Source organism: Scyliorhinus canicula, chromosome 19 (assembly GCF_902713615.1).
Source record: "Scyliorhinus canicula chromosome 19, sScyCan1.1, whole genome shotgun sequence".
NCBI classification, from domain to species: domain Eukaryota; kingdom Metazoa; phylum Chordata; class Chondrichthyes; order Carcharhiniformes; family Scyliorhinidae; genus Scyliorhinus; species Scyliorhinus canicula.
In genome coordinates, this window is record NC_052164.1 from 2,672,520 (window position 1) to 2,697,813 (window position 25,294).

Genomic DNA, 25,294 nt, shown 5'->3' on the forward strand with positions numbered 1-25,294 from the left:
GCACACTCCCTGGGAACCTTGCACAGACGTTCATGATCCTCATGTGGGGGTCGCATACCACCTGGATATTCATGGAGTATGTCCCCCTTCTGTTTGTGAACACGTCCCTGTCCCCTGCAGGCGGGCGCATGGGGACGTGAACACAATCGATTGCCCCCTGCACCATCGGTATCCCGGCCACGCTGGAAAATCCACGAGTTCGTGAGTCTTGAGTTGCTCGGTCCTCGGGAAAGGTGATGTAGCGGTCTGCGATGGCATAGAGGGCGTCGGTCACATCCCGGATACACCTGTGCACCGATGACTGGGAGATCCCGGAGACGTCCCCGCTCGGAGACTGGAAGGAGCCTGTCGCATAGAAGTTCAGAGCGACCGTCACCTTGATGGCAACCGGGATCGCGTGTCCTCCCCCCGTTCCACGTGGGGCGAGGTGCGCCACGAGGTGACAGATATGTGTCACCGTCTGCCTACTCAGCTGGAGTCTCCTCCTGCAGGTGATGCCGTCATTGTTAGGAAAGAGACCCGGACACGGTACACCCTCGGCCTTGGTCGTCGCCTCTGGCGCCGTGGCTGCACCCTCACTCTCTCCTCCTCCCCCTCCTCCTCCTCCTCCCCCCCCCATGCTGCTCGACGACTGGCAACTCCTCGGCCCTTCCCTCTGCTGCAGCAGCTGGCCCTGCATCCACTGCGGGTTGTGGCTGTGGATGTTGCTGCATCGCCAAATGCAGTGCAGCGATCCCCAACCACTGTGCAGAACATAGCCGTTCTGTTCACAGACATTGTGCTATCCTACAGAAGGGTGGTGGGGGCAGTGAAACGGGACATGTTAGACGGAGGTTAGTCGACACCTCGGCAGCCGCCTGCCACGGGATACCAGTGTGTCCCGGTGGCCTGGTCGCGCTGCTGACACGCGGGCAGCCTAACCCCTGGTCACTTTCTGCATCCAACGGGCAGTTAACTACGTCCTCCTCACCGGTGCGTCAGTGGCCTGTGGCCGGAAGCCACAGGGAAACCAGCGGGCGTGTCCTCCTGACCGGCACGCCATGGCATGGTGGCAGACATTTTGTAACCGGGGTTGGACGGCTCACTCGCTCACTCTCTCCCTACCACCCCCCCCACTCCCACTCCCCCCTCCGTCTCCCCCACTCCCCCCTCCATCTCCCACACTCCCCCTTCCGTCTCCCCCACTCCCCCCTCCATCTCCCACACTCCCCCTTCCGTCTCCCCCACTCCCCCCCTCAGTGTCCCCACTCCTCCCCTCCGTCTCCCCCACTCCCCCCTCCGTCTCCCCCACTCCCCCCCTCCATCTCCCACACTCCCCCCCTTCCGTCTCCCCCACTCCCCCCTCCGTCTCCCCCACTCCCCCCTCCATCTCCCACACTCCCCCTTCCGTCTCCCCCACTCCCCCCCTCCGTCTCCCCCACTCCCCCCCTCCGTCTCCCCCACTCCTCCCCTCCATCTCCCACACTCCCCCTTCCGTCTACCCCACTCCCCCCCTCAGTGTCCCCCACTCCTCCCCTCCGTCTCCCCCACTCCCCCCTCCGTCTCCCCCACTCCCCCCTCGTCTCCCCCACTACCCCCTCCGTCTCCACTACTCCCCCCTCCGTCTCCCCCACTCCCCCCTCCGTCTCCCCCACTCCCCCCCTCCAACTCCCCCACTCCCCCCCTCGTCTCCCCCACTCCCCCCCGCTCTGGACCCCCCCTCCCGTTCTCGGGGATGCCTTCCCCGTTGTGGCCAGACTCCAGCAGTGCGCTGAGCGGTGGGCTGAGCGGTGGGCTGAGCGGTGGGCTGAGCGGTGGGCTGAGCTGTGCGCTGAGCGGTGGGCTGAGCGGTGGGCTGAGCGGTGGGCTGAGCGGTGGGCTGAGCGGTGGGCTGAGCGGTGGGTTGAGCGGTGGGCTGAGCGGTGCACTGAGCGGTGGGCTGAGCGGTGGGCTGAGCGGTGGGCTGAGCGGTGGGTGGGCTGAGCGGTGGGCTGAGCGGTGGGCTGAGCGGTGGGCTGAGCGGTGGGCTGAGCTGTGCGCTGAGCGGTGCGCTCACCTACACGAAGCTCTCGTCAGCCAGCACGACTGGTTGACGAACTTCAAAAGCAGGTGTGTTGGCCGGCGTGAAAACAGTGCGTGATGACGTCGGGACTTCGGCCCATCCGGGCCGGAGAATAGCGGGGGGCCAATAAGTAGCGATTCTGGTCGTGTCGGGGGCGCGTTCGAGGCCTTTGCCGGGAATCCCGACATGTAGTTTGTGCGGGGTTCGGAGAATAGCGGGAGGGCGTCGGACCTGCATCGCCGTGAAAATTTGCGCGGCCCGCTATTCTCCGAACCGGCGTGAGTGCGGAGAATCGCGCCCAGTGTGTGGAACTGTATCTCAGTGAGAGTCAGTGTGTGGAACTGTACCCCAGTGAGAGTCAGTGTGTATGGAACTGTATCCCAGTGAGAGTCAGTGTGTGTGGAACTGTATCCCAGTGAGAGTCAGTGTGTGTGGGACTGTATCCCAGTGAGGGTCAGTGTGTGTGGAACTGTATCCCAGTGAGAGTCAGTGTGGGTGGAACTGTATCCCAGTGAGGGTCAGTGTGTGTGGAACTGTATCCCAGTGAGGGTCAGTATGTGTGGAACTGTACCCCAGTGAGAGTCAGTGTGTGTGGAACTGTATCCCAGTGAGAGTCAGTGTGTGTGGGACCCGTACCCCAGTGAGAGTCAGTGTGTGTGGAACTGTACCCCAGTGAGAGTCAGTGTGTATGGAACTGTATCCCAGTGAGAGTCAGTGTGTGTGGAACTGTATCCCAGTGAGAGTCAGTGTGTGTGGGACTGTATCCCAGTGAGGGTCAGTGTGTGTGGAACTGTATCCCAGTGAGAGTCAGTGTGGGTGGAACTGTATCCCAGTGAGGGTCAGTGTGTGTGGAACTGTATCCCAGTGAGGGTCAGTATGTGTGGAACTGTACCCCAGTGAGAGTCAGTGTGTGTGGAACTGTATCCCAGTGAGAGTCAGTGTGTGTGGGACCCGTACCCCAGTGAGAGTCAGTGTGTGTGGAACTGTATCCCAGTGAGAGTCAGTGTGTGTGGGACCCGTACCCCAGTGAGAGTCAGTGTGTGTGGAACTGTCCCCCAGTGAGAGTCAGTGTGTGTGGAACTGTATCCCAGTGAGAGCCACTATGTGTGGAACTGTATCCCAGTGAGAGTCAGTGTGTGTGGAACTGTATCCCAGTGAGAGTCAGTGTGTGTGGAACTGTATCCCAGTGAGAGTCAGTGTGTGTGGAACTGTACCCAAGTGAGAGTCAGTGTGTGTGGAACTGTACCCTAGTGAGAGTCAGTGTGTGGAACTGTATCCCAGTGAGAGTCAGTGTGTGTGGAACTGTATCCCAGTGAGAGTCAGTGTGTGTGGAACTGTACCCCAGTGAGAGTCAGTGTGTGTGGAACTGTATTCCAGTGAGAGTCAGTGTGTGTGGAACTTTATCCCAGTGAGAGTCTGTGTGTGGGGAACTGTACCCCAGTGAGAGTCAGTGTGTGTGGAACTGTATCCCAGTGAGAGTCAGTGTGTGTGGAACTGTATCCCAGTGAGAGTCAGTGTGTGTGGGACTGTATCCCAGTGAGAGTCAGTGTGTGTGGGTCTGAACCCCAGTGAGAGTCAGTGTGTGTGGAACTGTATCCCAGTGAGAGTCAGTGTGTGTGGAACTGTATCCCAGTGAGAGTCAGTGTGTGTGGAACTGTATCCCAGTGAGAGTCAGTGTGTGTGGAACTGTATCCCAGTGAGAGTCAGTGTGTGTGGAACTGTATCCCAGTCACAGTCAGTGTGTGGGGAACTGTACCCCAGTGAGAGTCAGTGTGTGTGGAACTGTATCCCTGTCACAGTCAGTGTGTGGGGAACTGTACCCCAGTGAGCGTCAGTGTGTGTGGAACTGTACCCCAGTGAGCGTCAGTGTGTGTGGAACTGTATCCCAGTGAGAGTCAGTGGGCGCGATTCTCCGCAACCACGATGGGTGGGAGAATAGCGGGAGGTCCGCTTCTGCCCCTCCCGCTATTCTCCCACCCCCCCCCCCCCCCAAATGGTGTGTCCGGTTTTTCGACACACCGCTCGGAGAAACGCGGTCCGCTGTTTTTCACGGCGACCCGCGATTCTCTGGCCCGGATGGGCCGAACGGCCTGCCATCCCCGACCTGTTCTCGATGGCGGCAACCACACCTGGTCGCTGCCGTCGTGAACATGGCGCTCCAGGTAAGTGTGGGGCCTATGGGGGGCGGATCGGGGATCGAGCACCACATCCGTGCTCGGGAGGGGACAGGCCCGCGATCGGTACCCACCGATTGTTGGGCCGGCATCTCAAGGGGACGCACTCTTTCCCCTCCGCCGCCCCGCAAGATCAAGCCGCCACGTCCTGCGGGGCGGCTGAGGGGAAAGGCGGCAACCGCGCATGCGCGGGTTTGAGCTGTCCAACCCGCGCATGCGCGGCTGACGTCATTAGGTGCTGCCGCGGCGTCATTCTTGGCGCACCGGGACTTGAAGCCAGGGACAAGCCTGGCAGCCGAGTTTCCCGGTACGACCCTCCTATCCCCCCAGGGAGGGAGAATAGGGGGGCCGGGAGAGGCTTCCAACACCGTCGTGAACCTCTCCAGGTTTCATGACGGCGTCGGGCATTGCGGAGAATTCCACCCAGTGTGTGGAACTGTATCCCAGTGAGAGTCAGTGTGTGTGGAACTGTATCCCAGTGAGAGTCAGTGTGTGTGGAACTGTACCCCAGTGAGAGTCAGTGTGTGTGGAACTGTATCCCAGTGAGAGTCAGTGTGTGTGGAACTGTACCCCAGTGAGAGTCAGTGTGTGTGGAACTGTATCCCAGTGAGAGTCAGTGTGTGTGGAACTGTATCCCAGTGAGAGTCAGTGTGTGTGGAACTGTACCCCAGTGAGAGTCAGTGTGTGTGGAACTGTACCCCAGTGAGAGTCAGTGTGTGTGGAACTGTATCCCAGTGAGAGTCAGTGTGTGTGGAACTGTATCCCAGTGAGAGTCAGTGTGTGTGGAACTGTATCCCAGTGAGAGTCAGTGTGTGTGGAACTATACCCCAGTGAGTCAGTGTGTGTGGAACTGTATCCCAGTGAGAGTCAGTGTGTGTGGAACTGTATCCCAGTGAGAGTCAGTGTGTGTGGAACTGTACCCCAGTGAGAGTCAGTGTGTGTGGAACTGTACCCCAGTGAGAGTCAGTGTGTGTGGAACTGTATCCCAGTGAGGGTCAGTGTGTGTGGAACTGTATCCCAGTGAGAGTCAGTGTGTGTGGAACTGTATCCCAGTGAGAGTCAGTGTGTGTGGAACTGTATCCCAGTGAGAGTCAGTGTGTGTGGAACTGTATCCCAGTGAGAGTCAGTGTGTGTGGAACTGTATCCCAGTGAGAGTCAGTGTGTGTGGAACTGTATCCCAGTGAGAGTCAGTGTGTGTGGAACTGTATCCCAGTCAGAGTCAGTGTGTGTGGAACTGTATCCCAGTGAGAGTCAGTGTGTGTGGAACTGTATCTCAGTGAGAGTCAGTGTGTGTGGAACTGTACCCCAGTGAGAGTCAGTGTGTGTGGAACTGTACCCCAGTGAGAGTCAGTGTGTGTGGAACTGTATCCCAGTGAGAGTCAGTGTGTGTGGAACTGTATCCCAGTGAGAGTCAGTGTGTGTGGAACTGTATCCCAGTGAGAGTCAGTGTGTGTGGAACTGTATCCCAGTGAGAGTCAGTGTGTGTGGAACTGTATCCCAGTGAGAGTCAGTGTGTGTGGAACTGTACCCCAGTGAGAGTCAGTGTGTGTGGAACTGTATCCCAGTGAGAGTCAGTGTGTGTGGAACTGTATCCCAGTGGGAGTCAGTGTGTGTGGAACTGTATCCCAGTGAGAGTCAGTGTGTGTGGAACTGTACCCCAGTGAGAGTCAGTGTGTGTGGAACTGTATCCCAGTGGGAGTCAGTGTGTGTGGAACTGTATCTCAGTGAGAGTCAGTGTGTGTGGAACTGTATCCCAGTGAGAGTCAGTGTGTGTGGAACTGTACCCCAGTGAGTGTCAGTGCGTGGGACCCGTATCCCAGTGAGGGTCAGTGTGTGTGGAACTGTATCCCAGTGAGGGTCACTGTGTGTGTGGAACTGTATCTCAGTGAGAGTCAGTGTGTGAGGAACTGTATCCCAGTGAGAGTCAGTGTGTATGGAACTGTATCCCAGTGAGAGTCAGTGTGTGTGGAACTGTATCTCAGTGAGAGTCAGTGTGTGTGGGACCCCAGTGAGAGTCAGTGTGTGTGGAACTGTATCCCAGTGAGAGTCAGTGTGTGTGGAACTGTACCCCAGTGAGAGTCAGTGTGTGTGGAACTGTATCCCAGTGAGAGTCAGTGTGTGTGGAACTGTACCCCAGTGAGAGTCAGTGTGTGTGGAACTGTACCTCAGTGAGAGTCAGTGTGTGTGGAACTGTATCCCAGTGAGAGTCAGTGTGTGTGGAACTGTATCCCAGTGAGAGTCACTGTGTGTGGAACTGTCCCCCAGTGAGAGTCAGTGTGTGTGGAACTGTATCCCAGTGAGAGTCAGTGTGTGTGGAACTGTATCCCAGTGAGAGTCAGTGTGTGTGGAACTGTATCCCAGTGAGAGTCAGTGTGTGGGACCCGTATCCCAGTGAGAGTCAGTGTGTGTGGAACTGTATCCCAGTGAGAGTCAGTGTGTGTGGAACTGTATCTCAGTGAGAGTCAGTGTGTGTGGAACTGTATCCCAGTGAGAGTCAGTGTGTGTGGAACTGTATCCCAGTGAGAGTCAGTGTGTGTGGAACTGTATCCCAGTGAGAGTCAGTGTGTGTGGAACTGTATCCCAGTGAGAGTCAGTGTGTGTGGAACTGTATCCCAGTGAGAGTCAGTGTGTGTAGAACTGTATCCCAGTGAGAGTCAGTGTGTGTGGAACTGTATCCCAGTGAGAGTCAGTGTGTGTGGAACTGTATCCCAGTGAGAGTCAGTGTGTGTGGAACTGTATCCCAGTGAGAGTCAGTGTGTGTAGAACTGTATCCCAGTGAGAGTCAGTGTGTGTGGAACTGTATCCCAGTGAGAGTCAGTGTGTGTGGAACTGTATCCCAGTGAGAGTCAGTGTGTGTGGAACTGTATCCCAGTGAGAGTCAGTGTGTGTGGAACTGTACCCCAGTGAGAGTCAGTGTGTGTGGAACTGTATCCCAGTGAGAGTCAGTGTGTGTGGAACTGTATCCCAGTGAGAGTCAGTGTGTGTGGAACTGTACCCCAGTGAGAGTCAGTGTGTGTGGAACTGTATCCCAGTGAGAGTCAGTGTGTGTGGAACTGTATCCCAGTGAGAGTCAGTGTGTGTGGAACTGTATCCCAGTGAGAGTCAGTGTGTGTGGAACTGTATCCCAGTGAGAGTCAGTGTGTGTGGAACTGTATCGCACTGTTCCGATCCCAGTTGCTGCTACTACTGGTCAGTCAGACCCCAGAATGAAGTTATGTCTCAACAGATTGTCAGTTTTACATTTTTAAGAGACATGAGGCGGGATTCTCCCCTACCCAGCGGGGTGGGGGTTCCCGGCGGGACGGAGTGGCGTGAACCACTCCAGCGTCGGGCCACCCCAAATGTGTGGAATCCTCCGCACCTTCAGGGACTAGGCCCACCCCGGAGTGGTTTGCCCCACGCCGGCCAGCGGCGAAGGGGTTAAGCACCACCGTAACCGGCACCGAATGGCGTCCGCCGGCCGGCACGAGTGGCGTAGGCTCAGGGGGCTTTGTCTCCCCATGGGCCATGGCGGACCGCTGAGCTGCCAGTGCGGAAGAATAGAGTGCCCCCACGGCACAGGCCTGCCTGCGGATCGGTGGGCCCCGATCGCGGGCCAGGCCATTGTGGGAGCACCTCCCGAGGCCAGATCCCCCCCCGCCCCCCCCCCCCCGAGGACCCCGGAGGCCGCCCGCACATCCATGTCCCGCCGGCAAATACCTGGTGTAACAAACCCCGGTGGGACTGGCCGAAAACTGGCAGCCACTCGGCCCATCGCGGGCCGGAGAATCGACGGGGGGGCCGCTGCCAGTCACCGCCGACCGGCGCGGTGTGATTCCTGCCCCCGCCAAATCTCCGGCGCCAGAGAATTCGGCAGCCGGTGGGGGTGGGATTCACGCCGCCGAACCAACAGGCCAACTGTGGTCAGACATCCCACGCTCAGATGTCACCAAGTACAGCCTCTATGGATTTCCTGTCAAATCCTCCCCAAATTCTCCTCAAACTGCGATCCAACAGGTCTCTCTGATATCCACACAAGGGATTCCAAACTCCACTCTCAATAAACCTCTGATTTCCTAAGCATTTCCCCATTTAGAAAATAGTCTGTGCCTCCATTCTTCTGACCAAAGTACATAACCTCACACTTTTCCACATTGTATTCCATCTGTCACTTCTTTGCCCACTCTCCTGGCCTGTCTAAGTCCTTCTGCAGCCTCTCTGCTTTCTCAATACTACCTGTCCCTCTACCAATCTTTGTATCATCTGCAAACTTAGCAACAGTGTCTTCAGAACCTTCTTCCAGATCATTAATGTATATTATGAAAAGTTGTGGTCCCAGCACAGACCCCTGAGGCACACCACTAGTCACCGGCTGTCATCCTGAAAAAGACCCCTTTATCCCCACTCTCTGCCTTCGACCTGTCCAGTCCACCTGCATATTGAAGATACCAACTGGATTGCCTCCAATTTAAACACCCTGAGCTCGGTGACTGATAGCTCATTGTCATCTGTTAGTAATACTGGAACTCTCTTCCCAACAACACCGACCATAAACACTACTCACCACCATCTTGTCAAGGGCAGTTAGGGATGGGCAATAAATGGTAGCTGGCCAGGGTGTCCCATCCTCTGAATGGGGGAAGGGGAGGGGAGTTGGGGCACCCCGGGGGGTGGACAAGGCTATGTTCATATGTTTTGGTCCTGTCCAAAGCTAGAGGATTACTGGAAGGAGGTGTTTAGGGTAATCACTAAAGTGGTGCACGTGAAACTGGACCCGGGCCCCCGGGAGGCCATATTCGGGGTGTCGGACCAGCCGGGGTTGGAAACGGGTGCAGAGGCAGATATAGCCTTCGCCTCGTTGATCGCCCGAAGGCGGATCCTGCTGTGATGGAGAACAACCTCTCCACCCTGTGCCCTGGCGTGGCGGGGGGACCTGCTGGAATTCTTGACTCTTCAGAAAGTCAAATTTGAACTGAGGGGCAGGATGGAGGGATTCTACAATTCATGGGCGTTATTCATTATACACTTTTGAGAATTGGATCACATCGAACATTAGGGGGGAGGGGCTGGGAGGGTTGGGACGAGGTGTGTTAATGGTGACTATGGGTGATTTGTTTATGTTAACATGCGGTCTGGGGTTTGGTGGGAAGATGGGATTGTTGTTATTGATATGGGGATTGGCATTATATTTGTTACTGATTATTGTTTATTCTCATTGGGAACAAATTTGGGAGAAAATGTGAAAAAGGAGAATAAAAATATTGGGCGCGATTCTCCGCAAATGCGGAGAGTCGTAAAAGCTGCCGTGAAACTGGCCGTGTTTCACGGCAGCCTCCGCACCCCCTCCCGGGACCCGATTCTGCTCCCCGGACGGGGCTAGCAGCGCGGCTCCAACCCGCGCATGCGCGGATGATGTCATCATGCATATGCGTCAAACCCGCGCATGCGCGGGCCGTCATGCCCCTCAGCCGCCCCGCGGACTGATCCTGTGGGGCGGCGGTGGAACAAAGAGTGCGCGGGTATCGGACCCGCTGCCCGTGATCAGTGCCCACCGATCACGGGCCCATGCCACCCTTGGCACGGCCGTGGTGCGGCCGTGCCAATCGGTGCCATGATTGTCCCGAACAGCACTTTGCGGCCGTTTTCACGAACGGTGAGAGCAGGTGTGTTTGCGTTCGTGAAAACGGCCGTAAAGGCCTGGGAACTCGGCCCATCGGCCTGGGGAGAAACGCTGTTCGCCGTAAAAAACGGCGAGCAGCGATTCGTGTCGTGGGGCGGCCGTGGGGGGGGGGGGGAGAATAGCGGGAGGTCGGGAAAAATGTCGGGAAGGCCCTCCCGCTATTCTCTGACCCGTCGTGGGCAGCGGAGAATCGCGCCAATATTTTTTATAAAAAGGGGGCACAGGAAATGTGATTTCAGGCTGCACATTGCGTGTGCAGACTCTGCCAGGCAAATTTGCAGATTGAAGCTAATATCTAACTTTGATCAGTTGCACCATGTTTGTGTCTTGTCGGCCCAGATTTATTTTACTGTGTGTGGACATTTACAAATCCTCCTCTTCAACTGACTCTCCAAGAAGCGGGGAGCAGAAAATGCTTTTGTTTTGCCTGTGGATCGAGGTGAAGGAATCACTACTAATGTGAGGGGAAGCTGGTGGATTAACAAGGTCTATACATTAATCAGTGGAATTCATTAACCCTGAGCTCTAACAGGCACAGGACAAGTTGATCTTTGTAACAAGGGAGGAGAGGCATACCGAAGACTGATTTCAGGAGGCCTCTCATTACACAGAATGATTAATGGCTGGAACGATGAGGTGGCAGAAGGCGAAACCCCCTCAGTAACACAAGGGGAGGTTCTGGGGTTGATCATGCCAGTGTTTCTGTGCATTAGCTGCTGACTGTCAGCTGGTGGCAACACTGAGCACAGTGACTGCTAACAGCACAGCATTGCCACCTCTGGGAATGAATTGGTACTGCAGCTCCGCAGCAAAATGAAGCGTTTGACAGGCCAGTGGCACAGCAAGATCCCACAATCAGCAATGTGATAATGACCAGATAATCTTTCTTCTTCAATAATAAGAGCAAAATACTGCTGAAGCTGGCAATCCGAAATGAAGGCAGAAAATGCCGGATACAGTCAGAGAGAGGCTCCAGGAAACATTGGGCGGGGTTCGTTAATGTGCTGGTTTCCCGGGGTGGGGGGGGGGGGGGGGGGGGTGGCCACTATGGGAAATCCCATTGGCAGGGGCAGAAATGGAGAGTCCCGCTGGCGGCTAGGGCGTGCCACCGAGGAGCATGCGGCTGGAGAACCCTGCCCTTTAACTCTATTGCAAGGGGCAGCACGGTGCACAGTGGTTAGCATTGCTGCCTCATGGCGCCGAGGACCCGCGTTCGATCCCGGCTCTGGGTCACTGTCCGTGTGGAGTTTGCACATTCTCCACGTGTCTGTGTGGGTCTCACCCCCACAGCCCAAACATGTGCAGGGTAGATGGATTGGTCACACTAAATTGCTCCTCAATAGAAAACATTTTTGAAAAACTGTTCCTCTCTCCTTAGATGTGGCCATACCTGGTGAAGCTGTTTGTTTTGTGAGTGATGTTGATTATGGAATGAGTATTGGCCAGCGCCCAAGGAGAGCAACCTACCCTGCCCTGCCCTACCCTACCCTGCCCTGTTCTGCACTGCCCTACCCTGCCCTACCCTGCCCTGCCCTACCCTGCCCTGCCCTACCCTGCCCTGCCCTACCCTACCCTGCCCTGCCTTACCCTACCCTGCCCTACCCTGCCCTGCCCTACCCTGCCCTGTCCTAACCTGCCCTGCCCTGCGCTACCCTAACCTGCCCTACCCTACCCTGCCCTGCCCTACCCTGCCCTACCCTGTCCTGCCCTACCCTACCCTACCCTACCCTACCCTGCCCTACCCTACCCTACCCTGCCCTGCCCTACCCTACCCTACCCTGCCCTACCCTGCCCTACCCTACCCTGCCCTACCCTACCCTGCCCTGCCCTGCCCTACCCTTCCCTGCCCTGCCCTTCCCTGCCCTACCCTACCCTGCCCTGCCCTGCCCTGCCCTGCACTGCCCTGCCCTGCCCTGCCCTACCCTGCCCTACCCTGTCCTGCCCTACCCTACCCTACCCTACCCTACCCTACCCTACCCTACCCTGCCCTGCCCTACCCTACCCTACCCTGCCCTGTCCTGCCCTACCCTACCCTACCCTACCCTACCCTACCCTACCCTGCCCTGTCCTGCCCTACCCTGCCCTACCCTGCCCTACTCTGCCCTGCCCTGCCCTGCCCTACCCTGCCCTACCCTGCCCTGCCCTACCCTGCCCTGCCCTACCCTGCACTACCCTACCCTGCCCTACCCTGCCCTGCCCTGCCCTACCCTGTCCTGCCCTGCCCTGCCCTACCCTGCCCTGCCCTGCCCTACCCTGCCCTACCCTGCCCTGCCCTGCCCTACCCTGCCCTGCCCTGCCCTACCCTGCCCTACCCTACCCTGCCCTGCCCTACCCTGCCCTGCCCTACCCTACCCTGCCCTACCCTGCCCTGCCCTGCCCTACCCTGTCCTGCCCTGCCCTGCCCTACCCTGCCCTGCCCTACCCTGCCCTACCCTACCCTGCCCTACCCTGTCCTGCCCTGCCCTGCCCTACCCTACCCTGCCCTGCCCTGCCCTACCCTGTCCTGCCCTGCCCTGCCCTACCCTACCCTACCCTGCCCTGCCCTACCCTGCCCTGCCCTACCCTACCCTGCCCTACCCTGCCCTGCCCTGCCCTACCCTGTCCTGCCCTGCTCTGCCCTACCCTGCCCTGCCCTACCCTGCCCTACCCTGTCCTGCCCTACCCTACCCTACCCTGCCCTACCCTGCCCTACCCTGTCCTGCCCTGCCCTACCCTGCCCTGCCCTGCCCTACCCTGTCCTGCCCTGCCCTGCCCTACCCTGTCCTGCCCTGCCCTGCCCTGCCCTACCCTGCCCTGCCCTACCCTGCCCTGCCCTGCCCTGCCCTACCCTGCCCTGCCCTACCCTACCCTGCCCTACCCTGCCCTGCCCTACCCTGCCCTACCCTGCCCTGCCCTGCCCTGCCCTACCCTGCCCTGCCCTGCCCTACCCTGTCCTGCCCTGCCCTGCCCTGCCCTACCCTGCCCTGCCCTACCCTGCCCTGCCCTGCCCTACCCTGTCCTGCCCTGCCCTGCCCTGCCCTACCCTGCCCTGCCCTGCCCTGCCCTGCCCTGCCCTGCCCTGCCCTGCCCTACCCTGTCCTGCCCTGCCCTGCCCTGCCCTACCCTGCCCTGCCCTGCCCTGCCCTGCTCTGCCCTACTCTGCCCTGCCCTACCCTGCCCTACCCTGCCCTACCCTACCCTGCCCTGCCCTGCCTACCCTACCCTGCCCTACTCTGCCCTACCCTACCCTGCCCAGCCCTACTCTGCCCTGCCCTACCCTACCCTGCCCTGCCCTGCCCTACCCTGCCCTACTCTGCCCTGCCCTGCCCTGCCCTGCCCTGCCCTGCCCTACCCTGCCCTGCCCTACCCTGCCCTACCCTACCCTACCCTGCCCTGCCCTGCCCTACCCTGCCCTGCCCTACCCTACCCTGCCCTACCCTACCCTGCCCAGCCCTACTCTGCCCTGCCCTACCCTACCCTGCCCTGCCCTGCCCTACCCTGCCCTACTCTGCCCTGCCCTGCCCTGCCCTGCCCTGCCCTGCCCTACCCTGCCCTGCCCTACCCTGCCCTACCCTACCCTGCCCTGCCCTACCCTGCCCTACCCTACCCTACCCTGCCCTGCCCTGCCCTGCCCTGCCCTGCCCTACCCTGCCCTACCCTACCCTACCCTGCCCTGCCCTACCCTGCCCTGCCCTGCCCTGCCCTACCCTGCCCTGCCCTACCCTGCCCTACCCTACCCTACCCTGCCCTGCCCTACTCTGCCCTGCCCTGCCCTGCCCTGCCCTGCCCTGCCCTGCCCTACCCTACCCTACCCTACCCTACCTACCCTGCCCTGCCCTGCCCTGCCCTGCCCTGCCCTGCCCTACCCTGCCCTGCCCTACCCTGCCCTACCCTACCCTACCCTGCCCTGCCCTGCCCTACCCTGCCCTGCCCTACTCTGCCCTGCCCTGCCCTGCCCTACCCTGCCCTGCCCTGCCCTGCCCTACCCTACCCTGCCCTACACTGCCCTGCCCTGCCCTGCCCTACCCTACCCTACCCTACCCTGCCCTGCCCTACCCTGCCCTACCCTACCCTGCCCTACCCTGCCCTACCCTGCCCTGCCCTACCCTACCCTGCCCTGCCCTGCCCTACTCTGCCCTGCCCTGCCCTGCCCTACCCTGCCCTGCCCTACACTGCCCTGCCCTGCCCTGCCCTACCCTACCCTGCCCTGCCCTGCCCTACCCTACCCTGCCCTGCCCTACCCTGCCCTACTCTGCCCTGCCCTGCCCTGCCCTGCCCTGCCCTACCCTGCCCTACCCTGTCCTGCCCTGCCCTGCCCTACCCTGCCCTGCCCTGCCCTGCCCTGCTCTACTCTGCCCTGCCCTGCCCTACTCTGCCCTGCCCTACTCTGCCCTGCCCTACTCTGCCCTGCCCTACCCTGCCCTACCCTGCCCTGCCCTGCCCTGCCCTGCCCTGCCCTGCCCTGCCCTACCCTACCCTTCCCTGCCCTACCCTACCCTGCCCTGCCCTACCCTGCCCTACCCTGCCCTGCCCTACCCTACCCTACCCTGCCCTACCCTGCCCTACCCTACCCTGCCCTTCCCTGCCCTGCCCTACCCTGCCCTACCCTGCCCTACCCTACCCTGCCCTACCCTGCCCTGCCCTACCCTGCCCTGCCCTTCCCTGCCCTGCCCTTCCCTGCCCTACCCTAGCCTGCCCTGCCCTTCCCTGCCCTGCCCTACCCTGCCCTGCCCTACCCTGCCCTACCCTGCCCTTCCCTGCCCTGCCCTTCCCTGCCCTACACTGCCCTGCCCTACCCTGCACTGCCCTTCCCTGCCCTACCCTACCCTGCCCTGCCCTGCCCTGCCCTTCCCTGCCCTGCCCTACTCTGCCCTGCCCTACCCTACTCTGCCCTGCCCTACCCTACCCTGCCCTGCCCTACCCTGCCCTGCCCTTCCCTGCCCTGCCCTACTCTGCCCTGCCCTACCCTACTCTGCCCTGCCCTGCCCTACCCTGCCCTGCCCTGCCCTACCCTACCCTGCCCAACTCTGCCCTACCCTACCCAACTTTACCCTACCCTAACCAACCCTACCCTACCCTAACCTACCCTACCCTGCTCTACCCTGCCCTACCCTGTCCTGCCCTGCCCTACCCTCCATTCCCATACCCTGCCCTACCCTGCCCTGCACTGCCGTACCCTGCCCTACCCTACCCTGCCCTGCCCTACCCTGCCCTGCACTGCCGTACCCTGCCCTACCCTGCCGTACCCTGTCCTACCCTGCCCTGCCCTACCCTGCCCTGCCCTGCCCTACCCTGCCCTACCCTGCCCTGCACTGCCGTACCCTGTCCTACCCTGCCCTGCCCTACCCTGCCCTGCCCTACCCTGCCCTACCCTGCCCTACCCTGCCCTGCCCTGCTCTGCCCTACCCTGCCCTGCCCTACCCTGCCCTGCCCTGCTCTGCCCTACCCTGCCCTACCCTGCCCTGCCCTGCTCTGCCCTGCCATACCCTGCCCTGCCCTACCCTGCCCTGCCCTGCCCTGCCCTGCCCTGCCCTACCCTACGCTGCCCTGCCCTACCCTGCCCTACCCTGCCCTGCCCTACCCTACCCTACCCTACCCTACCCTGCCCTGCCCTACCCTGCCCTACCCTACCCTGCCCTACCCTGCCCTACCCTGCCCTGCCCTGCCCTACCCTGCCCTACCCTACCCTGCCCTACCCTACCCTGCCCTACCCTGCCCTACCCTACGCTGCCCTGCCCTACCCTGCCCTACCCTGCCCTGCCCTACCCTACCCTACCCTACCCTACCCTGCCCTGCCCTACCCTGCCCTACCCTACCCTGCCCTACCCTGCCCTACCCTGCCCTGCCCTACCCTACCCTGCCCTGCCCTACCCTACCCTACCCTACCCTACCCTGCCCTACCCTGCCCTGCCCTACCCTGCCCTGCCCTGCCCTACCCTGCCCTGCCCTGCCCTGCCCGGCCATTGCGGAGTTCCACAGCAGCCAGTGCAGAGTTAAAGAGTGCCCCCACTGCACAGGCCTGCCCGCGGATTGGTTGGCCCCGATCGCAGGCCATGCCACCGTGGGGGCACCCCCCGGGGCCAGAACCCCCAGCGCCCCCCCGAGAACCCCGAAGGTTGCCCGCGGAGCCAGGTCCCACCAGTAAACAGGCAGCTGCTCGGCCCATCACGGGCCGGAGAATCACCGTGCGGGCGGCGCCAATCGTATTTCGCGGCCCCGCCAGAACCGTGGCGCCAGAGAATTCGGCAGCCGGGGGGGGGGGGGGGCGGGATTCAAGGCGGGGGCCGGAGAATCCCGCTTTGGTCTCTAATGGACGGTCCGGAGTTCTGGTCTCTAATGGACGGTCCGGAGTTCTGGTCTCTAATGGACGGTCCGGAGTTCTGGACTCTAATGGACGGTCCGGAGTTCTGGACTCTAATGGACGGTCCAGAGTTCTGGTCTCTAATGTACGGTCCGGAGTTCTGGTCTCTAATGGACGGTCCGGAGCTCTGGTCTCTAATGTACGGTCCGGAGTTCTGGTCTCTATTGGACGGTCCGGAGTTCTGGTCTCTAATGGACGGTCCGGAGCTCTGGTCTCTAATGGACGGTCCGGAGTTCTGGTCTCTAATGGACGGTCCGGAGTTCTGGACTCTAATGGACGGCCCGGAGTTCTGGTCTCTAATGGACGGTCCGGAGTTCTGGTCTCTAATGGACGGTCCGGAGTTCTGGACTCTAATGGACGGTCCGGAGTTCTGGACTCTAATGGACGGTCCAGAGTTCTGGTCTCTAATGTACGGTCCGGAGTTCTGGTCTCTAATGGACGGTCCGGAGCTCTGGTCTCTAATGTACGGTCCGGAGTTCTGGTCTCTATTGGACGGTCCGGAGTTCTGGTCTCTAATGGACGGTCCGGAGCTCTGGTCTCTAATGGACGGTCCGGAGTTCTGGTCTCTAATGGACGGTCCGGAGTTCTGGACTCTAATGGACGGCCCGGAGTTCTGGACTCTAATGGACTGTCCGGAGTTCTGGTCTCTAATGGACTGTCCGGAGTTCTGGACTCTAATGGACTGTCCGGAGTTCTGGTCTCTAATGGACTGTCCGGAGTTCTGGTCTCTAATGGACTGTCCGGAGTTCTGGTCTCTAATGGACTGTCCGGAGTTCTGGTCTCTAATGGACTGTCCGGAGTTCTGGTCTCTAATGGACTGTCCGGAGTTCTGGTCTCTAATGGACTGTCCGGTGATCTGAGACTAACCCAGACGCCGTGTTGACGCCGGCACAGGAGTTCCACAACAGCAAAACTGGCGTCACACCTGGACCGATTCAGCAACAGTTCAGGAGCTAGCACTGGGGCCACATGGGCGGAGTACCCGAGCTCACCACAGAGCTGGTTGTCATCATCCTTCGTCCCATGGACCAGACCCGCTGCTTCTGCCAACCCAGAGTCCACACCGCTTACTGCAGCAGGCGGGGGGGGGGGGGGGGGGGGGAAGCAGCCAATGGTCATCTGGGACAGTGGTGCATTTACCTTTACCTATTTGGTGCAGTAAGGGTTAAAGTCCTGGGTTAGTGTGTGTATGTGATTTCCTGCAGACATGTTTTAAAGGTAACCAGGTTCAATAGGCAAGTATGTTTTGGGAGCTAGGGGTACAATTAAGGCATTGGGCTAATGCAATTTTGTTTAGATTAAGAGGCGGATTCCCTGTGGAGTTTAATACATTTCAGCTTGGTAAGATGATGTAGTTATTGGGTGGCATTAAGCCATCAGGCACTTTTGCAGGGAAGCAGAGCTTCAGCTGTGAGCTAGTTGAAGATGTGAGAAGTCAAGTATCTCAGTTCAGTTGAATGATATGTCTGTAGATGAATTAGCAGTCTTTCCAAGCGGTTCAGAATTGTCTGATTGGAAGGAGAACTGAAACAAGCTTCTGCAGAAATGCAGCAAGAATTTCTGTTTGGTTCTGACAGGATTCAGCTCTTTTCTTTATAACAGTGTCAGAGGACATCTGTGGAAAGCAGGTATTCCTGGGTGCTAACTATTTAACATCGGATTCAGTGCCGAAATGGCTCTTTTTGTTGTTTGAGTGGGAATAAAGATAGCAGCTAAGGGTCACTGTGCCACTGCATTGATTAACATGGTTTAAGGAGTAATTGTAAATTATTTTTCTTGTGTGCTGTTAGATACTTTAATACGGTGTCAGTAATAATGTTTGTTTTAATCTACCAGATCCCTATTTTGTGTGAAATCACACCTGGAACAAGGTGTTCTTTCCTCACAGTCTTACAAACTTAACATTAAATATTGGAGTTTCTGTTCAGTATCCTAAACACTGTTGGAGCCTGGTTTGGAACTATATTACAGGGCCAGGATCACTCACTGTGTAACTGTACAGAGTCACTGTTTATTCAGCAGGGTGAGGATCACTCACTGTGTAACTGTACAGAGTCACTGTTTATTCAGGGTGAGGATCACTCTCTGTGTAACTATAGAATGTTCTGATTTTCTAAGATGTGGAGATGCCGGCGTTGAACTCGGGTGAGCTCAGTAAGAAGTCTTCCAATACCAGGTTAAAGTCCAACAGGTTTGTTTCAAACACGAGCTTTCGGAGCACTGCTCCATCCTCAGATGAATTAAGAGGTATGTTCCAGAAACATATATATAGACAAATTCAAAGATGCCAGACAATGCTTAGAACGTGAGCATTTGCAGGTAATTAAGTCTTTACAGATCCAGAGATAGGGGTAACCCCAGGTTAAAGAGGTGTGAATTGTCTCAAGCCAGGACAGTTGGTAGGATTTTGCAAGCCCAGGCCAGATGGTGGGGGATGAATGTAATGTGACATGAATCCCAGGTCCCATTACATTCACCCCCCCCCCCCCCCTCCCCCCCCCCCCCCCCCCCCCCACCACCATCTGGCCTGGGCTTGCGAAATCCTACCAACTGTCCTGGCTTGAGACAATTCACACCTCTTTAACCTGGGGTTACCCCTATCTGGATCTGTAAAGATTTAATTACCTGCAAATGCTCGCATTCTAAGCATTATCTGCCATCTTTGGCTTTGTCCATATATAGGGGCTGGTTTAGCACAGAGTTAAATCGTTGGCTTTGAAAGCAGACAAAGGCAGGCCAGCAGCCGGTTCAATTCCTGTACCAGCCTCCCCAAACAGGTGCTGGAATGTGGTGACTAGGGGCTTTTCACAGTATCTTCATTTGAAGCCTACTTGTGACAATAAGTGATTTTCATTTCATATATGTTTCTGGAACATACCTCTTTATTCACCTGAGGAAGGAGCTGCGCTCCGAAAGCTAGTGTTTGAAACAAACCTGTTGGACTTTAACCTGGTGTTGGAAGACTTCTTTCTGATTTTCTAAGTCAGGTTTAAACAGATGAGGAAATGAGGTCAGTGGTTTAATGATGTAATTTCTGGCTCTGCAGTTACTGATCTACCACCACAACTAGCTGCGTTAGTGCTGTGTTTATTGGCTGGCTTCCTGAAGTGACGACTTAAATATTTTCGCTAAAATCATTTCCAGTAACTATATAGCTATTGGGGATTGCGAAACATCTCACGTGTTTACAAAAACATCTTCAAGTTCTGCTTCTTTTAAAACAGAAAAGTAAGAGAATCATTTAAAAACCACGTTATCCAGCCCCATTCTCCCAGTGTTCTGTATCCTCTATCCATTGCCCTGTATCTATTGTTCTATACCCGGTGCGCTGTAGCCAGTGCCCTGTATCCAGTCCCTTTCTCCCAGTTAAATAAAAACTAATTACTGCGGATGCTGGAATCTGAAACTAAAGAGAAAATGCTGGAAAGTCTCAGCAGGTCTGGCATCATCTGTAGGGAGAGAAAAGAGCTCACGTTTTGAGTCAGATGACCCTTTGTCAAAGTCATCAGGACTCAAAACATTAGATCTTTTCTCTTCCTGCAGATGATGCCAGACCTGCTGAGACTGTCCAGCATTTTCTCTTCGGACCCTTACTCCCAGTGCTCTGTATCCAGTGCCCTGTATCCAGTCCCATGCTCTGTATCCTGTGCCCTGTGTCCAGCCCATTGTTCCCAGTACTCTGTATCCAGTGCCCTGTGTCCTGCCCCATGCTCTGTATCCAGTGCCCTGTATCCATCCCCATGCTCCCAGTGCTCTGTATCCAATGCCTTGTGTCCAGCCCCATGCTCCGTATCCAGTGCCGTTTCCAGCCCCATGCTCTGTATCCAGTGCCCTGTATCCAGCCCCATGCTCTGTATCCAGTGCCCTGTATCAAGCCCCATGCTCTGTCTCTGTTGCCCTGTATCCAGTCCCATGCTCTGTATTCAGTGCCCTGTATCCACACCCATGCTCCCAGTGCCCTGTATCAAGCCCCATGCTCTGTATCCAGTGGCCTGTATCCAGCTCCATGCTCCCAGTGCCCTGTATCCCGCTCCATTCTCCCAGTGTTCTGTATCCAGCTCCATGCTCCCACTGCTCTCTATCCAGCCCCATGCTCTGTATCCAGTGCCCTGTATTCAGTGCCTATACTCTGTATCCAGTGCCCTGGATCCAGCCCCATGCTGTCTCCACTGCCCCGTATCCAGCCCCATGCTCTGTATCCAGTGCCCTGTATCGAGCTCCATGCTCCCAGTGCCATGTATCCCGCTCCATGCTGCCAGTGTCCTTATCCAGCTCCATGCTCTGTATCCAGTGCCTTGTATCCAACTCCATGCTCTGTATCCAGCTCCATGCTCCCAGTGTTTTGTATCCAGCCCCATGCTCTGTATCCAGTGCCCTGTATCCAGCTCCATGCTCTGTATCCAGTGCCCTGTATCCAGCTCCATGCTCCCAGTGCCCTGTATCCCGCTCCATGCTGCCAGTGTCCTCTATCCAGCTCCATGCTCTGTATCCAGTGCCGTGTATCCAACTCCATGCTCTGTATCCAGCTCCATGCCCTGTATCCAGCTCCATGCTCTCTATACAGTGCCCTGTATCCAGCTCCATGCTCCCAGTGTCCTGTATCCAGCTCCATGCTCTGTATCCAGTGCCCTGTATCCAGCCCCATGCTCTGTATCCAGTGCCCTGTATCCAGCTCCATGATCCCAGTGTCTTGTATCCCGCCCAATGCTGCCAGTGTCTTGTATCCCGCTCCATGCTCTGTATCCAGTGCCCTGTATCCAGCCCCATGCTCTGTATCCAGTGCCCTGTATCCAGCTCCATGCTCTGTATCCAGTGTCCTGTATCCAGCTCCATGCTCCCAGCGTCTTGTATCCTGCTCCATGCTCCCAGTGTCTTGTATCCAGCTCCATGCTCCCACTGCTCTCTATCCAGCCCCATGCTCTGTATCCAGTGCCCTGTATCCAGCCCCATGCTCTGTATCCAGTGCCCTGGATCCAGCCCCATGCTGTCTCCAGTGCCCCGTATCCAGCCCCATGCTCTGTATCCAGTGCCCTGTATCGAGCTCCATGCTCCCAGTGCCCTGTATCCCGCTCCATGCTGCCAGTGTCCTGTATCCAGCTCCATGCTCTGTATCCAGTGCCTGTATCCAACTCCATGCTCTGTATCCAGTGCCCTGTACCCAGCTCCATGCTCTGTATCCATTGCCCTGTATCCAGCTCCATGCTCCCAGTGTCCTGTATCCAGCCCCATGCTCTCTATCCAGTGCCCTGTATCCAGCTCCATGCTCTCTATCCAGTGTCCTGTATCCAGCTCCATACTCTGTACCCAGTGCCCTGTATCCAGCTCCATGCTCTGTATCCAGTGCCCTGTATCCAGCTCCATGCTCCCAGTGTCTTGTATCCAGCCCCATGCTCTGTATCCAGTGCCCTGTATCCAGCTCCATGCTCTGTATCCAGCTCCATGCTCCCAGTGTCTTGTATCCTGCTCCATGCTGCCAGTGTCTTGTATCCAGCACCATGCTCTGTATCCAGTGCCCTGTATCCAGCCCCATGCTCTGTATCCAGTGCCCTGGATCCAGCCCCATGCTGTCTCCAGTGCCCCGTATCCAGCCCCATGCTCTGTATCCAGCTCCATGCTCCCAGTGCCCTGTATCCAGCTCCATGCTCTGTATCCAGTGCCCTGTATCCAACACCATGCTCTGTATCCAGTGCCCTGTATCCAGCTCCATGCTCTCTATACAGTGCCCTGTATCCAGCTCCGTGCTCTGTATCCAGTGCCCTGTATCCAGCTCCATGCTCCCAGTGTCCTGTATCCAGCCCCATGCTCTGTATCCAGTGCCCTGTATCCAGCTCCATGCTCCCAGTGTCCTGTATCCAGCTCCATGCTCCCAGTGCCCTGTATCCCGCTCCATGCTGCCAGTGTCCTGTATCCAGCTCCATGCTCTCTATACAGTGCCCTGTATCCAGCTCCGTGCTCTGTATCCAGTGCCCTGTATCCAGCCCCATGCTCCCAGTGCCCTGTATCCAGCTCCATGCTCTGTATCCAGTGCCCTGTATCCAGCTCCATGCTCCCAGTGCCCTGTATCCAGCCCCATGCTCCCAGTGCCCTGTATCCCGCTCCATGCTCTGTATCCAGTGCCCTGTATCCAGCCCCATTTCCCGCCAATATCTGTCCTGTTGCTGGGATGCCACAGGCTACGTCACACGGCCCGATGACGACAGTGCGCTATGACGCAAGACGTGTTGGTGACGTCTGGCGGAGCCCCGCCCCTCCCTATATAAGGATCCGGGGCGCGGCTGGGCCGCAGACCCCGCGCTGGAGCTGCCGGACTGACCGAGTCTCACACCCGCCCACAGAGCAGCAGCAACACCGCTATCGCATGTCCGCCTGCCAGAACCTGCAAAGCTTCGGTAAGGAATCCAGCCCGAGGCGGCGGCCGGCCCCGGGGAGGCGCTGAGCCCCGGAGTAGCTGTGAGCGCCCGGTCCCCGGAGGGTGGGGGTTCCCCCTGGAGGGTGGGGGTTCCCCCTGGGGGGGTGGGGTCTTCTCCTCTTCCCCCCCCCCCCCCCCCCCCCCCCCGGGGGCTGGGGTTCCCCCGGGAGATGGGGTCTCCCCTGGAGGGTGGGGTGTTCCCCTGGAGGGTGGGGACCCCCGCTGGAGGGTGGGGACCCCCGCTGGAGGGTGGGGACCCCCGCTGGAGGGTGGGGTCCCTGCTGGGGGTGTCCCTGGGGTTCCCCTGGAGGGTGGGGGGTGGTCCCCTGGGGCTGGGGGTGGTCCCCTGGGGCTGGGGGCGGAGGGTCTTTGCTGGGGCTGGGTCCCCTGGGTGATGATGGGCAGATAGATTTGGGGATAAATATTAAGCAGAAAATGATGAGCCCATTGCAAGGTTGAATGACTTGACCCTGTGTCCATCTGACTCTGGAGAACTTTAACTGAAGCACCATTCAGAATCTCCTGGCTTGTATCTGTTGCAGATCCCTTTGCTGATGCACTTAAGGGTGATGATCTGCTCCCTTCTGGGACTGAAGACTACATACACATAAGAATTCAGCAGAGGAACGGCAGGAAAACCCTCACCACTGTCCAGGGAATTGCTGATGAGTATGACAAAAAGAAGCTTGTCAAACACTTCAAAAAGGTGAGGATGCTGCAAGTTAACAGACTCCAGCTGGCTTCTATCAACACAATAACTAAAACCCATTTGCTCCCTTCTCTTAAATTGATCTCTCCTCCTCCTGGGTTTCTTGGCTGGTGTATGTATTGCCAGCTCACTCTGCCCATTTAAAGTACCTCTAATTCTGATGTCAATGTTTTTGTAGTGCATTTATTAAGAGCAAAATACTTTGCTTGTTGGAGAGGTGGCTGAGCTTGTATCTAATGCTGAATGTGACAGTTCACTAACTTTTCTCGTGTGGAAGACATTGCTTGGTTTAAATTGTCAGTATATCAATTTTTCTGCAGCAATTTGCCTGCAATGGTACTGTGATTGAACATCCTGAGTACGGTGAGGTGATCCAACTTCAAGGGGACCAACGCAAAAACATCTGCAAGTTCCTGGTTGAGGTAAGTCTTGGTGTTTCTGGGTGAAATATAATGTGGTTTATCTTCATGTACATCTTCAGTCAGGGATGTGATCATCACCCTTATCCCTAAGTGCATCAGCAAAAGAATCTGCAACAATACTTAAGTGGGTTGTTTGCTAACAGTGAGATTTGGTTGTGAATTCTGGCTAGCTTGCCTTTTGTACAAACTCCACTCAGCATCCTGGCATATGGACATTTCTATCTGTGCCAGATAAGCTTTGATACTCATTGCCAATTGCACCAAGGCAAACTAAAACCAAATGGGTAATATGTTTAATCTCTGGGTTTACACCAGAACCTTGGAAGACAGCATCCTGGGGCACATGACTGGATACTGGCATAATAGGCTGCTACCAGTCATATGCATGTCAACTATCAGGATTACTCCTTGAGTGTCTAGGATTGCTATTCCATGTCCAGCTTATGAAGCTGATTGACCACCCAACCCAAATGGTGGTTTGATTATAGTGACAAAATGAGTATTGTCCAACTGTAGTTGTATCATGATTCCCTGTATCATAAAGCTTAGTGACTCCAAATCCATAGTGTGTGAGGCTGCCCATTGACCTTTTTTCTTTTTGATTTGCAGGTTGGCATTGTTAAGGAAGAGCAACTCAAGGTCCATGGGTTCTAATTGACAGTTCCTCCAGGCACACCACTGCTAGATAATGATAGGCTCTGAGTTATGGACTGTCCTCTTTGATCGTGGGAAACCTGTATGTTGGCATCTAACTTGCACAGCAATGAGCAGTTTGCAATCTTTCAGCTCCTGCAGCAAGATCTCGAGATACACTTGCTTTTGTCCCAGTTAACTTTTTTTAACCTGGTTTGTAATGTTTGTGCTTGCATTTAAAAGCACATGTTAGAACTCTGTACCTCTTTTCTATAATGTATAATAAAACCCGCTTGAGAAACTTGTTCTGATGCATGTCAAGTCTCCTTGCAGATGTTCAATCATTTAAATCTGTTTGCGCAATTCTTAATGCTTCAGATCTGCCTGTTCAATGGCTATCCTGCTGCATTTGTATAGAACATAAGAACTAGGAGCAGGAGTAGGCCATCTGGCCCCTCGAGCCTGCTCCGCCATTCAATTAGATCATGGCTGATCTTTTGTGGACTCGGCTCCACTTTCCGGCCCGAACACCATAACCCTTAATCCCTTTATTCTTAAAAAACTATCTATCTTTACCTTAAAAACATGTAATGAAGGAGCCTCAACTGCTTCACTGGGCAAGGAATTCCATAGATTCACAACCCTTTGGGTGAAGAAGTTCCTCCTAAACTCCGTCCTAAATCTACTTCCCCTTATTTTGAGGCTATGTCCCCTAGTTCTGCTGTCACCCGCCAGTGGAAACAACCTGCCCTCATCTATCCTATCTATTCCCTTCATAATTTTAAATGTTTCTATAAGACCCCCCCCCCCCCTCATCCTTCTAAATTCCAATGAGTACAGTCCCAGTCTATTCAACTTCTCCTCATAATCCAACCCCTTCAGCTCTGGGATTAACCTAGTGAATCTC

At 56.9% G+C, this 25,294-nt stretch overlaps 1 protein-coding gene across 1 annotated transcript; it reads left to right on the forward strand.

The window, feature by feature from the left end:
- The first annotated feature begins 22,438 nt into the window (after positions 1-22,438).
- Positions 22,439-24,692, forward strand: LOC119954438 (eukaryotic translation initiation factor 1b). Its single transcript, XM_038779651.1, has 4 exons — positions 22,439-22,603; positions 23,166-23,329; positions 23,653-23,754; positions 24,364-24,692. Exons 1-4 carry the CDS (start codon positions 22,573-22,575, stop codon positions 24,406-24,408), a joined length of 342 nt encoding a protein of 113 aa, XP_038635579.1. The 5' UTR covers positions 22,439-22,572; the 3' UTR covers positions 24,409-24,692.
- Positions 24,693-25,294: the final 602 nt, after the last annotated feature.

Bases quoted from the DNA above. Each gene is read 5' to 3' on its own strand.
- LOC119954438 (XM_038779651.1), top strand. From the start codon at position 22,573: ATGTCCGCCTGCCAGAACCTGCAAAGCTTCG. The intron at 22,604-23,165 runs GTAAGGAATCCA...TATCTGTTGCAG, and splicing joins CCAGAACCTGCAAAGCTTCG to ATCCCTTTGCTGATGCACTT. The intron at 23,755-24,363 runs GTAAGTCTTGGT...TTTGATTTGCAG, and splicing joins TCTGCAAGTTCCTGGTTGAG to GTTGGCATTGTTAAGGAAGA.